The 12,995-nt window shown below is 34.9% G+C and overlaps 1 protein-coding gene across 1 annotated transcript in view; it reads right to left on the bottom strand.

The window, feature by feature from the left end:
- Positions 1 to 7,078, bottom strand: part of LOC137387602 (serine-rich adhesin for platelets-like) — a 47,429-nt gene extending 40,351 nt beyond the window's left edge. Inside the window, exons 1-4 of the mRNA XM_068074072.1 lie at positions 6,945 to 7,078; positions 5,961 to 6,066; positions 2,860 to 2,924; positions 2,029 to 2,637 (exon numbers count right to left, since the gene is read on the bottom strand). Coding sequence (XP_067930173.1) covers positions 2,029 to 2,637; positions 2,860 to 2,924; positions 5,961 to 5,989 — 703 coding nt within the window. The 5' untranslated portion in view covers positions 5,990 to 6,066; positions 6,945 to 7,078. The remainder of the gene's footprint in view (positions 1 to 2,028; positions 2,638 to 2,859; positions 2,925 to 5,960; positions 6,067 to 6,944) is intronic.
- Positions 7,079 to 12,995: the final 5,917 nt, after the last annotated feature.

Below are 12,995 nucleotides of genomic sequence, written 5' to 3'. Positions count from 1 at the left end.
TAGTTTGAGTAAGTACATAATGGATTAGTTTGAGTAAGTACATAAGGGATTAGTTTGAGTAAGTACATAATGGATTACCCTACAGAATGAATTTATTCGCGGAGTTATATTTCGCGAAAATTGCCATTTCATGCATATTCGCGGATTAATTTATTCGCGGCTGAAAACTGTCACTCTCTATGAAGAGTTAACTCTATTACGTCTACCAATAGAGTTAATCGTACGCATGCGCGCATTGCGTGTTTCGTTTTCTATTTAGTTTACAATTACGAGTCGATCGCGCTAAGCTATAAATTTTTTGCTGCGTTCAGAGGTTTTCACGAATATTCATAGATTTGGAGGCCTTTGATGAACCAACAATTTGTGGTAAGTAATGAGTTTTTTCAAAACCATTGACTAAATTAGCTGAATTTTACTTTGGTTCTTCAGTATAACGCAATATTTATTTTTTCCATCCTTACCGCTTCATTATTTGTTTTAGTGTGAGAGAGATTTTTCATCATACACGCAAGCACAATGACTGCAAGGGTGGTATATGTCATTCTTAAAAGATCACCAATTATTCAGGGAGGTCTGGAAATTGAGGTAGAAGTGACCGCAGCTACTTACGAGGAGAATATATCTGTTTAAAAAAAAGGAACAAAAACGCCTTTACGAGCACAAATCTTTGGCCAACCCGCAGAACTTTGCAATAGTAAGCCACGATGAGAGTTCTGATGATAACTTCCTTACCAGCCATGCAGTAGCGAGAGAATCGCCTTTAACATCTACCCAAGACAGTGACAGCGATATAGAGCTGCTATTACCAACATAACTAGTCAGAGAGCACCATTACACGCTAGTATTCACTTATCAAGAGTATCAGTTTAATTTTATTGCTCTAAATAACCACCATATAGACTAAACTGTTTATATTTACTCCATTCATCGTTTGTAAAATTGTATTTGTAACATTTTATTTGTACACTCAAGTTTGTAATAAATTATAATATATCTATCTATACATGAAACAAAATATATAATTTAATCATGTTTGCTGCAGCGATATCAAGGAGTTGTTGTCGATGAAGTGGGTCTAGGTTGACTGGTTGCTTCTCTGCCAACATTTCTGCCACGGTTAATATTACTACTTGTCTCTAGTTTTCGTAATCGGAGTAGGTTGTTTAATTCTCAATCTGCAGTAAACACAAAAAAGAAAAATATTAATAAGTGTTAAGGAAGTACAAAAACAATAGCTGAAGTATTTAATGAAAGCGATCAGTATTTAAACAAAAGAATTAACTAATGCAGTTAATTATGGAAAAACGTATTTGCAAAGCAAATACATACCATAATGTCCAGATCAGAATCATGATCGTCCTCAACTTCGGTATTAGAGATTGGAGTTGATTTCAATGTAACAAGACTAGGAGATTTTTTGCGACGGCGAAGCCATGCCGAATAGCTTGTGAAAACCTTGAATAGTTTCGTGAAGTTTGATGCCATGGCAATAAAACTCGAAGCCCGGCGATGATTTTAAAGAAGTTTTAGAACTCGGCTACGTTTAGTACTTCTGCCTAGTGGCTATTTTTGCGATGACGCTATTCTGCGTATCTTGTGACAACCTTGAATAATTTTGTGAAGAAATGTGATGCATTGGCAATGGTGTTAGCTCAAAGCCCAGGCAATGATTTTAAAAATGTTTTGAAACTCAACTACGTTTAGCATTTATATTAAAAACCAGCCTAGCGGCTAGTTTTTAATTTGATGCAGTAGTTATTTTCCCTTGTGATTAAAAATAACTAATTATTCACGGAATTTTATAATTCGCGGAGTTGCCTGTTCGCGAAATCACGAATTTTTATAATCAACGAATTTTTATAATCAACGAATATTTTCATCCTGTAGGGTAGTTTGAGGAAGTACATAATGGATTAGTTTTACAAAGAATGCCGAGAACTACAGCTATATTATACACAGCGGATTAATTAAAATACAGAACATTTTGATTATAGAAATGCCAACTCAGTAAGAAAAGTGACTACTTGCCTTGCTCACTCAGCACATCAGAACCTTGCTTCATATTTGGCGGATAAGAAGTGGACGGGGCATAGAGCAGAGCAGTGCTGGATGAGGTAGTAGCGATGCTCTCTTCTTCATCAGAGAAGAAAGAATCAGCAGTGAATGGCTTGCGCTCACGCGTAATAGGATGCACCTTTTTAGGACCTAAGTCTTGAATATATTGTTTATCAAGGCTTGAGGTTACCAACTTGGTTGGAAAAGCCGCTAAGCATGAATTAGATGATTGCAATTTATCAATGTCGCCGCTAGACGAGCTCCGACAAGATCCACTACCGGTTCTGGAGTTATTCCAATGCTCCTCGTGCAACTGTTCACACGACTCTTCAAACGCGTAGGGGTCTGTGCTCGAATCGCTGCAACTCACAAGACTATTTGATAAAAGTGAAGACGACTGACTGGTATTTGAGGCTCTATAAGCTTGCGCACTCGCCTTCTTTGCGCCTTTTCCTAATGAATGTCGTGGTCTACGGATGTCCAACTCTGTGTTAGTCTCAGAGCTTAGAGAGCTTAGCGAATCGGGACTATATTGAGATACAGCACTTTCCGAAGATGTGACATCAGATGATGTGATATCCGCTATTAATAAATTAAGCATTGTAATTCATAAGGAGGGAGAGAACATGAAATGTTGTCACAAAATATGTTGCGATATGAACTAGGAATAATTCTAGCTACTATAACAAATAAAAGAGACAAAAAGAAATATAGCAAATGAAGCTTGAGAGAATATTAAATGTAGCGCACGCATGGTACGTGCTTACAAGCAGTGGATCTACTATGTAAGAGAAGATAACTTACCAAGAGTATTTCTTTTAGCCAAGCTACTTAATGCAGCCTGTCTACTCGGAAGGAACCGCAGGCTTCTACAAACATCAGTAAAAACCTTCGCATGTGATAAGTAATATATACCTCTGTAAGATAGAAATCAAATGGATAAATATAAAAATATAAAGAATTTGTAGCTGGGTCACAAAATCAACGGTCTGAAAACATCACATAAAAACCGTCTATCTTATTCTACAAAAGTTGTGCGCAGTAGTGATACGATATAAATTTAGAACTTAAATAACTACCGCTAAAATCTGAAAGTCAACATCATTAAATGGGGATGTTGTTAGTCTTAATAATTAGAATTTGTATAAATATGAAAGCTATCATGTAAAATTTTATATAACCTTTGTTGATACAGGAAAAGATAACTTATTGAAATCCAAATTGCTTGAAATGGAAGCACGCTTTTGTTGTTTTGCGCAAATCCCATTTATACTTCAAAATACTATGGAATCATACACATTCTTATACCGCATTAACAAATTTTGCAGCTCGCAAATAACAATAGGCAGCTAGCGCTGATCAAAATGGGAGGATTCTAACAGACTAAATAATGAAGTAAATTATGGCCCCTTATTATAATAGTTAACCTTTTCGCAGGCAAATTTTCAGGACTATATCAGGCCCCCGTGGGCGAATTAATTTTCCGGAAAATCAATTTCTTTTAAAAGGTTTATACACTCTTTTGTATTTTATTGTGTGCATATATCTATGTATAAAGATGCATATGTATACATGTATATGTCCAGATGTATATATATATACATGTATATCTATATATTATAAATCAATAAAAATGTATAACAAAAAAATATTTATATATGTAGATCTACCAAAAAAAAATATATATATTGTATATCTTTTTATGATACAAGTGTACACTTTAATAAGCACAATTTCTGTACAATATATCCAGAAGCATTCTCCTTTACAAAGGCCTACATCACATTTTTTGCACCAGGCGCTTATTCTTGTCTTTTTGTATCAATCACACAGCATCTACTGGAGTAAATACTGGACCTGTCACTACTACAAACTGATGAATGGTAGGAGATTTATCTCTTTTCATATTGGTAATATTCTTCCAGGCACTAACATCACCCCACCCACCTCATCATCATTACTGCTACCAGCTTTTTCATCAATATCACATCCAGATGTAAAATAATTACAATCACAATTTCAACCTGATTCATTGTCATCTCTGGCTACTAAATCTAAAAAGTCACAGTCAGCTGCGATTCTCTTAGTAACTCCGGTACTAGTACTTGCTGTATTAGAATAATCACGGAGAGTTCTCTTAGAAGTCGTCATGATGTTAAACTAAAATAAAACTCTCGAAGCTTTCAGTAAATAACGGCTAAAACAGAACCAAAAAGAAAAAAATAATTAAAAATTATTTAGAATGGTATTCTAATTTTTTTATTACTGCTAAAACGATCGTTTTGTGGAAATAGAAAAATTTTTTTAGAGGCTAACTGAAGCCAATATATCATAGCTCGCTATCGAGCAAAAAAGTAAACAAAAAACGGCATTTAGCTAACCAAAAGCCGCAATAAAAGAAATATATTTTTCTGGCGACAAAATTGTTGATCTGCCCATTTGAAGGAGTATCGCGAAGCGACAAAAACTTCGCTTTGCCCGCGAAAGGGTTAAAGGTTGACTTGCAACAAAATACACATTCCAGTTATTTGGTATCTAAAGCTTCACCTTGTCTTACTCTGCTGTGTTGTATGTGCAAAATATGTGGAAATGTGAGTACAAGCTCTTAAAAACAAACAGTTAATCGCAGCCATCACGAAAAACCTGTAGGTTAGAATCCCTCTCAAAACGGCTCAAATGTGACATAGTTGAACACCATGGCTTATGTTTACACTTTCATGCAACATCATTCGTTGAAATATTTTCACAAATAAACTTCATGCATTCAATAAAACCATGTCTAATTTCCTTATGCGTCTATTTCATCATCATTGTAATGCTGTCACTTTGAGCACTGTTATCTCAAAACCTACCGTAAAAATTTGTTTAATTTTCTAACCTTAGCTTGAAGGAGTGCATATCATCCTCTAATAAACATGACAAGCCTGTTGGTCACCTGCGATAGTCGAAAATGCTGCAGAAATTTTTCGCGCTATTTGACAGGAAGAATGGGTCACATGATCAGATAACGACTAGATGATTAGACCAAACTGAAGCGAAACTGTTAAGAAGCGAGCATTTATATTTGATAAGGACGTTCTGGTAAAACATGAAGTGTTTGTCATAAACTAGTGCTACGAAACGTTTTATATTGAGCCTTTTATTTCACAAGATAACATCACGTGTCAAAACAATAACCACAATGTTTGAGTAAGTCGTCGAAATAAAGAGATTCCAAACCACGGCGTTTCGTGATGGCTGCGATTAACTGTTCGTTTTTGAGCTTTTTTAGAGCTTGTAATCACATTTCCACATACTTTGCACCTACAACACAGCAGAGTAAGACATGGTGAATCTTTTGATATCAAATAGCTGTAATGTGAATTTTTTTGCAAGTAAACCTTCAAGTATGTGTTTAGTAAGCTAAATTCATTTAAGCTAAATTCAACGTTTATGTTATACGTTTATGTTATGTTGAACGTAGTACTTTGTAATGTCACATTTTCTTGCAGATCATAACCACTAAATACACTAAGTAACACTAAGTATGTACTTATAGTAACACTAATACTACAGTTAGTAACACATATAAATTTAAACGCTTTTACAGTTGTTATATTTTTTCCCCAATTTATTTCAACTACACAAAACATTTTTTTCATGATATGAAGTTTGAAGGTTAAAATGGTAACTGTTATTATAGGTTGAATAAAAATAATTTTTCTGTGCAAAGATTTTTTGATTACCCAGGCAACACCAAGCATTCATCTCTAATGGGTATATACGGTATTGTATATTCAACAATCTTAATTGTTTTAAATATCGTGATTAATAACAAAATAATGTTCTGAACATCTTAAATGCTTATGCACTATTTACATTGTGGTTCACAAATGAAAAAGCATGTAAAATAAGGCAGTTCTCACCTTCTCGGAGCTCTAGCATCATTTAGCATGTTTTCTAAGCCAAATGATCTTGATACTGACTCTCTCTCATTGACAGCCGAAGCTGACCGAGGGTAATCATGGATATCTGAAACACGAGTTTATAAAAACGTATAGGACATATCATCTCTAAAACCTACCAGATGTAGATATGTAACACATTTACAAACAATGACTATGACTTCCTATGTGATATATTATTTTATAGTAATATATGCTAAGGTATAACAACTCCATACTCATTGTAATTTATGTGTATATTGCAGACTACTGACAATTTTTAACTAAACAAGAATTGTTTACAATTTAACAAGCTGAAACTTTGTTGGCACAAAAACATCAATGATGTCATGATGGAACAAAACACAAGATAGCTAGCAATTCAATGATTTCATTTGTACCTACATGTATAACGCAGTTATGGTTATACCCTTTTTCCCTATGAACTTTTCATGAAGTTGATAGCATAAAGATAAATACTAGCAAATAGCATCTCAAGAATTTGAGTAGGCAAGTACTATAAGAAATATGATATCTCGAAAAAAATGTAAAAAAACCTTTCAAGTTTTTTAGGGCATTTGAAGTAAACAAAAAACACTGAGCTAAATGTGCTTGGGAAAACAACACAAACTGATCAGGTCTTTTGTTTATTACTTCTTATAACGAAGCAAATGTATGCATTAAAGATAAAACAAATCAACGTGACACAATAAAAGGACTAGTGGGCAGTATTAACGAAGGGTATTGGTGCAACAAACAGCTGTGTGGCATCAAGTAATTGGCCGCCAAGAGTCACTTTACTAACATGTCATTTAACAATTTATGAGCCTACTACTAAATATACTCGTTTAGAATGACACCAAATTTTTAACGGTGATATTCAACGCATTTTACTAATAGTATCGTAAACAATCTGTAAATATATGAGTTCCACATTTTAAGAACGATGTGAGATATTTGACTTACTTTGAATTCATAACCATACGGATGTATGGCTACGCTGTAATAGCGATTAATACAAAATTAAAAAAGATACAATCGTTGAAAATAATAATATCGATCGAAATGTATCAAAACGGCTCCAAATAACTTAAAAAACGACCAGGTATCATATTGAGAGCGACAATTCACTGTATTTCGCGTTAATACGGAATAAAGATGTAAATACGGCACACGCAGTTATATCATAACGCCTACTTTAAACATTAATGCACTACGCTTCTATAGCGTGACTGCTGGTGCCAATTCCAACACTAGCTTCTATAAAAAATGAATTTCGATTCAACGTAAAATTTTTGCGCAGCGCCAAAGTATCAAGCAGTAGTTACTGTTTATACAAATGAAATAAATGGGAACGAGACCACAGCGAATAAATTGGAGAAGCCAACTCCACTGCTCACCAAATCAAGTCCGATCTACCAAATACTATTTGTGCCGGTTGCAGTGTTACAAACATAGTTTTACATGAAATCTACAATATCCTGGTTCTCCAAAATCTTAATTGCACCATGTAAGTCACCGATCAAAAGTGAAAAAAAAAATTTACATGCTAAAATAGATATAGATAATTCATTGAGCAGTTTAAGAACAATTTCCTAGCAGAGGCTGCAAATGGCTCGTATTATGTTAATACTACGACATCATATTAAAATGAGAAACGATATTTTTTCATTCCGTTAGTCTGTTAAGCGTTTAATTCTATCTTGTGGTTAAGCCGTCAACATTTATTTTGTGATTTTACATGACGTTTAGGTCATATCAGGGGACAACTGATAAGTCACATAGGAGACAACTGCGACAAAAAATCTTTTAAACTTGGAAAAAGCAATTTTGAAGTATCTATCTATTGAAAAAATAATACAAAGTAATCAAATTTAAAATTAAATATAATTAATTTAAAACATAACATTAAGCAGATAGCATTGGTATAGAGTTGATATATGATTTTCTCGATAAAAATTAAATCTTTGAACAAACTCAAATGAACTAGCTGATAAAATCATTACTTGTTCAGGTAAACCAAAATAAATTGGTTTTAAATATTTAAAACAATTGATTTTGCAGCATTACTAAAATAAAATTTTTAAATGTCAATTTCAAATGGTTTAGCCTAAATAATCCTATGGACAGGTAAGGTTTAAAAATCCCCATGTGACAAACTTTTGCACGATTCAGAGTCAAAAAGGTTTTTTCATGTTTTAAAGATGTGTCTTATTCTTTTGATGCAGATTTTTCTAGAAAATGTAACCCCAAGATAAGTAAAAATGCAAGACAAGATCTTACAGTTCTCTGCAGCAGTAATATAAAATATTGGCCTGCGTAATGATAAGCAAAAAAAATCTTCATTTCATCATCAGGCATTCATTCTAAAGTTAACATACTAAAAATGAACCACAGATTAAACTGAAAAGGGTTAGTTCAGATGTTGTGTCAAAGGGCGGGTATTGAAATAAAGAGTCGGCACAAGAGTATTTTACAGATTTAGTCAAATGAAAAGCATTAAACAATAATCTTTTACGGCAAGTAGGTAAGATGAACTAGCTGTGAGAGAATCAGGCAGATCCACTCTTCAAGCATAGCAAACCAGTAGTATAAACACATTATCATTGACATCGGTGATAATTTGATGTTCTCTTTTTCTGTTGTTTGATGGCTACCTTTTTAGCAACAAGGTCACTACCAAACAAAATTTCTAAGCTATGAAGTCCAAAAACATGTTGACAATAAACCCAAAAGAAATTGTTTTACCTGATGAGCCTCCGACGGGATGACTAGGGATTATGGAGGGTATAATTGTAGAGCCGAGCCTGTTTTGCTGTTGGCCAGCTGCTGCTAAAGCATTCATCTTATTGAATATATTTTCAACATGCTCTTCAGAGGATGTAGCTGATTGAGGAAGAACGGCATTGTCAATGAAATTTTGAAGAGGCAACTCCGATGTACAGCTATCGATGCCATGTAGTAACTGAAGGTCAATACATGGTGTTTTTAGACACGCTATGAAAAGTGGCTGACACGTCGTGATATTAGAAGACGGGAAACATTCTGCTTCTTCAAGCGGTGTGATTATCTTTGAGATTGTTCCATAATTGTACCTAGTACTCCCAACGATAGCTCGACTGGGTTTTAGTAACTCCAATAAATTGACTTGTTTTAAGATTTGATACATTTCTGTGGGCTTTACTAAGCATTTGACATCCGAGGCAACATCCGAGGCCTCAATATGTGGAATATGTCCAACCAATGCTGTCGCTTGTTTAAAAAGGCTGATGGATGATATTCTGTTGTTTAATGTTGTGCAATTCTCTCTTAAAAAATCTGCACAAAAAAGCACCACATTTTTGGAGAGTGTATCTGCATAGCATAGTAGTTTTTTCTTGCTTTGAGCTTCAGATACACTTGTTCTAGTTGCAAGACTAGATGTGACAGCTCTTACTTCTGACTCTGTGCTGTTCGCATAGGCAGAAAGTAGCCTTAAAGAATGTGTCATCTTTTTGGGTAGCACAATTCGAAATGGTTCCGTCATTGCTGTGGCAACGGTAACTTCGCTTGGAGTACTATTAGACGGAGTCTGAGATTCGAATGCCTTACGAACTTTAATAGGCTTGACTGCTTTGATTTTGGGTTTTTTTAAAACAACTGGAGGGGTAGCTAAAGCGCCACATTGGATTGTGACATTGTCTGCAACTACAGAAGTTTTAAAAGCAGCAGATGTGCTAAGATTAGGAGCTGTACGAGACACTTTTGCAGAGGCCCTTTTCACAGGACCCAGTTTTTCGACTTGCTCCATTTCACTGATTACGGTGTGAGATATATAGCCATCCTTTGGCACAGAATACTTTAATGAATCTAGCCTCGAAGGCCTACCTTCGTCTACAATGACCAATGGCATAGGTTGCCATCTATTCGAAACTGACATCTTATGCTCGTCGAGTGAAATTAAATGGTATGGCAATGAATATGGTTTGCCATGCCTAACTTTGTAGTGGCTAAGCAGTTCATGCTGGCGGTCTGTATAGAATAAGCAGTACTTGCAACGAAAGAAATGATCGCTTATGTGAAGCTGAATCAGATCTTTGTCTCCTGTGGCATAATGACAAAAGTTGCATCGATAAGATGGCTGACTAATGTGAGAATCTCCTGGAGCCACTGTAGCTATGATACAAGGCAGTAAACTACAGTCCGTCATACTTCGGAAATTCGGTCCATTCCGATCGTGATTCCATAAGCTTGCCATCAAGACAGCTGTAATAACGACATCACTCGCTCAAAAGGGTCCCTTACAATATATAGACAAGCATGCAGCCAAGACTATAATAGGCAAACGCATGACGGGACTGTAAAAAATTTCATAGATGCGGTGGAACCTCTACATATGAATGTAATTCATTCTGAAAGCCATTTCTTAACTAGAAACTAATTTGTAGAACATCAGATAGAACATTTGTATAAAATGTAAACACACGTAATGGTTAAAACCTGTAACATATACATGTTAGAATTATATTACTACATACTAGAATAGAAAAAGTACACAGCAAAAAAAGGAAAACAGAGAAATAACTAAAAACTATGATTGATATACATGTTTGTTTACCTTTGGCGTTGGCCCTTTAAACAAGGTTGAGAAAAGACTACAGGAAATTTGAAAATAAAGGTTAGAAGAGGTAGTTGTTGTATTGTTCTCATGGTTTCGTTTTGCTCAGAATAATGTTTTTAACCCCACAGTACCCCAAGGACATTATAGGTATGTAACAGTAGTTTTGTAAAGTTGCCCTATCATAAAATTGTGTTTATGTGGCAAACTTCTACTTAATTAAGCATATCAATTACATAAGTAGTTTCAGGTTCTTCAATATCTTGGCTTTCAAATGAGCCATTGTTTGACATGGTGAGACAGACATTGGTTGGTGTTTATAGGATTTCCCCAGAGCTCTACCGCAGAAATGTTCGATGGTATTATAGGCTCGAAAATTGTGATGTCACAATTTTCATATTCGCTGTTGTGTGCTCTTATCGCCTATTTTATTGCTTACCGCTTATATTTATCAACTACGATAATGACGCTAGTAGCAGACGATGGTAGAACAACTCCAGAGAACCAATGAAGATAACAAAGGAATCGGTGCCATTAGCTCTCCATGTACAGATTATTTCTATGATAAATAATTCAGATTCCAAGCACCATATTATGTTTTCCCGATGATATTATGCACTAGCCCTCTCTTTTTATTGTGATGTTGAGGCGCACGACTGAGACTAACTAATTTCAAGCATTGGGTGATCTCGCGAAAGTGCACTTGACATATAGTCATAGGGCCAAGCCACTGCAGGTCACAATTTAATCGATGTGATTTCATTACCTTTATCAACGACAGTATATTTATTGAAGCATAATTAACTAACTCAGAACATGTGTTTGCATCAGTCGGTCGGGCGTTAGCACGACATGTTGGGCATTGTTGATTATCTAGAATCCTAGTTTATTATTAGCGCTCTCTGGGTTTAACAGCACCGATTGTCACTGAAAAGCGCAGCCTCAACGGCAGCCAAAGAGATCAACGACCTAAGGCTAAATAATAATTATGACATCATATTATGGGAAACGCAACCAAGTGTTTTTTTTATTGCAAGAAATACTTTTGACACCCTGTTTTTCATAGTTCTATTATTCTCTGTGTATTGAATATAGGCTCATTCGAAAGCCAAGACTCTGATGTATTGAAATATATGATAAAAAATTATATAATTTATGTGCTTTAAGCAAGAAGAGTAATCCGTTAGCTCCTCAATGATACCAAATTGGATTGGTTCACAACGCATGTGACCTGGGGTCATTTTTATGTAGTTCCTTCCAAATTTGAATTATGTAACTTGTTAAGCACACTAAAACTATTAAGCTAATGTAATGTAAACTAGTGTTAGAATGTAAAAATTCAATTCTTGTATTCATATTATAGAATATATATGTAGGTTAAAATATATGTAAACTAGCTGTGCCGACCGACGTTGCCCGGGTATTAAAAATCAGCTTATAAACAATGAGAAGTGATGAGATTTGCATACCACTTGCTGGCAGGCAACTCTCCAGCAAGTGGCAGGTCATTGCCAAGTAGCCTGGCACATTGCCAATGAAAAATTCCACTAACCTAGTTAGTAAGCTTCAAATGCCGGTAGACAATGACATTGCGTCAGCACTGTTGCCCAGCTAGGCTATTCTAATAATAGCTATAGCCGGAATGCAGACAGACATACGACCTAAAACATACTTTGAGAAATATATATAGATATATAGATTGAAGTGAAAAATTGAATATCCTACTTAATTTTTGCAGTTTAAGTACAATTAAAAATGTAAGTAGAACAATTCATCAACTTCGGTGAAGAACTCAAAAAACTGTCATTTTACGCAAAACAGGGCGTGCATAGCTAGAAATACAAGTTGCCCTACTATGTATGCAACATATTCAATATATGACAACACCAAATTATGCAACAAACGAAAAACAAAACACTTGCTATTTACTGACTTTCAATGACTGAGGAGAGTTTTAAGTCCTACACACAGTAAGCAAATGGCATAAAACGCGAAAATAACAAACCAGCTGACGTACAAAAGGCCTTTTGTATCTAGAAATATCTTTCGTGAGTTGAAGCAAAATTTTTACGAAAAGCGGTAACTCGAGAAAATTTCTTATGCAATCTTTCATAAGTAGAGGTTCCAGTGTATGCTCAAATTTCATGTCATAATAAAAGTATGTACTAATATAACATTATCCTCACCTATAAACGCCGTCAAAGCTTGACTAGGGAACCTCAATGAAGAAATGTTGAACACTTTATATCTACAAGGAATTATTGCAGTATGAATAATACAGTAAATGGTTACAATGTCAAAAACAAAAATTACAGAAACCTATTTAACAATGTATTATTTTAAACTGGAACAATTTATTCCCATGAAGGCACTGTTAAGATGCCGATGATTGAATAACTACTAGTAGATTGAATATTAAA

This window comes from Watersipora subatra, chromosome 1, assembly GCF_963576615.1.
Source record: "Watersipora subatra chromosome 1, tzWatSuba1.1, whole genome shotgun sequence".
Lineage (NCBI taxonomy): Eukaryota > Metazoa > Bryozoa > Gymnolaemata > Cheilostomatida > Watersiporidae > Watersipora > Watersipora subatra.
The sequence above is the reverse complement of the archived record's forward strand: the minus strand, read 5'-3'. Positions and strand labels throughout refer to the sequence as shown.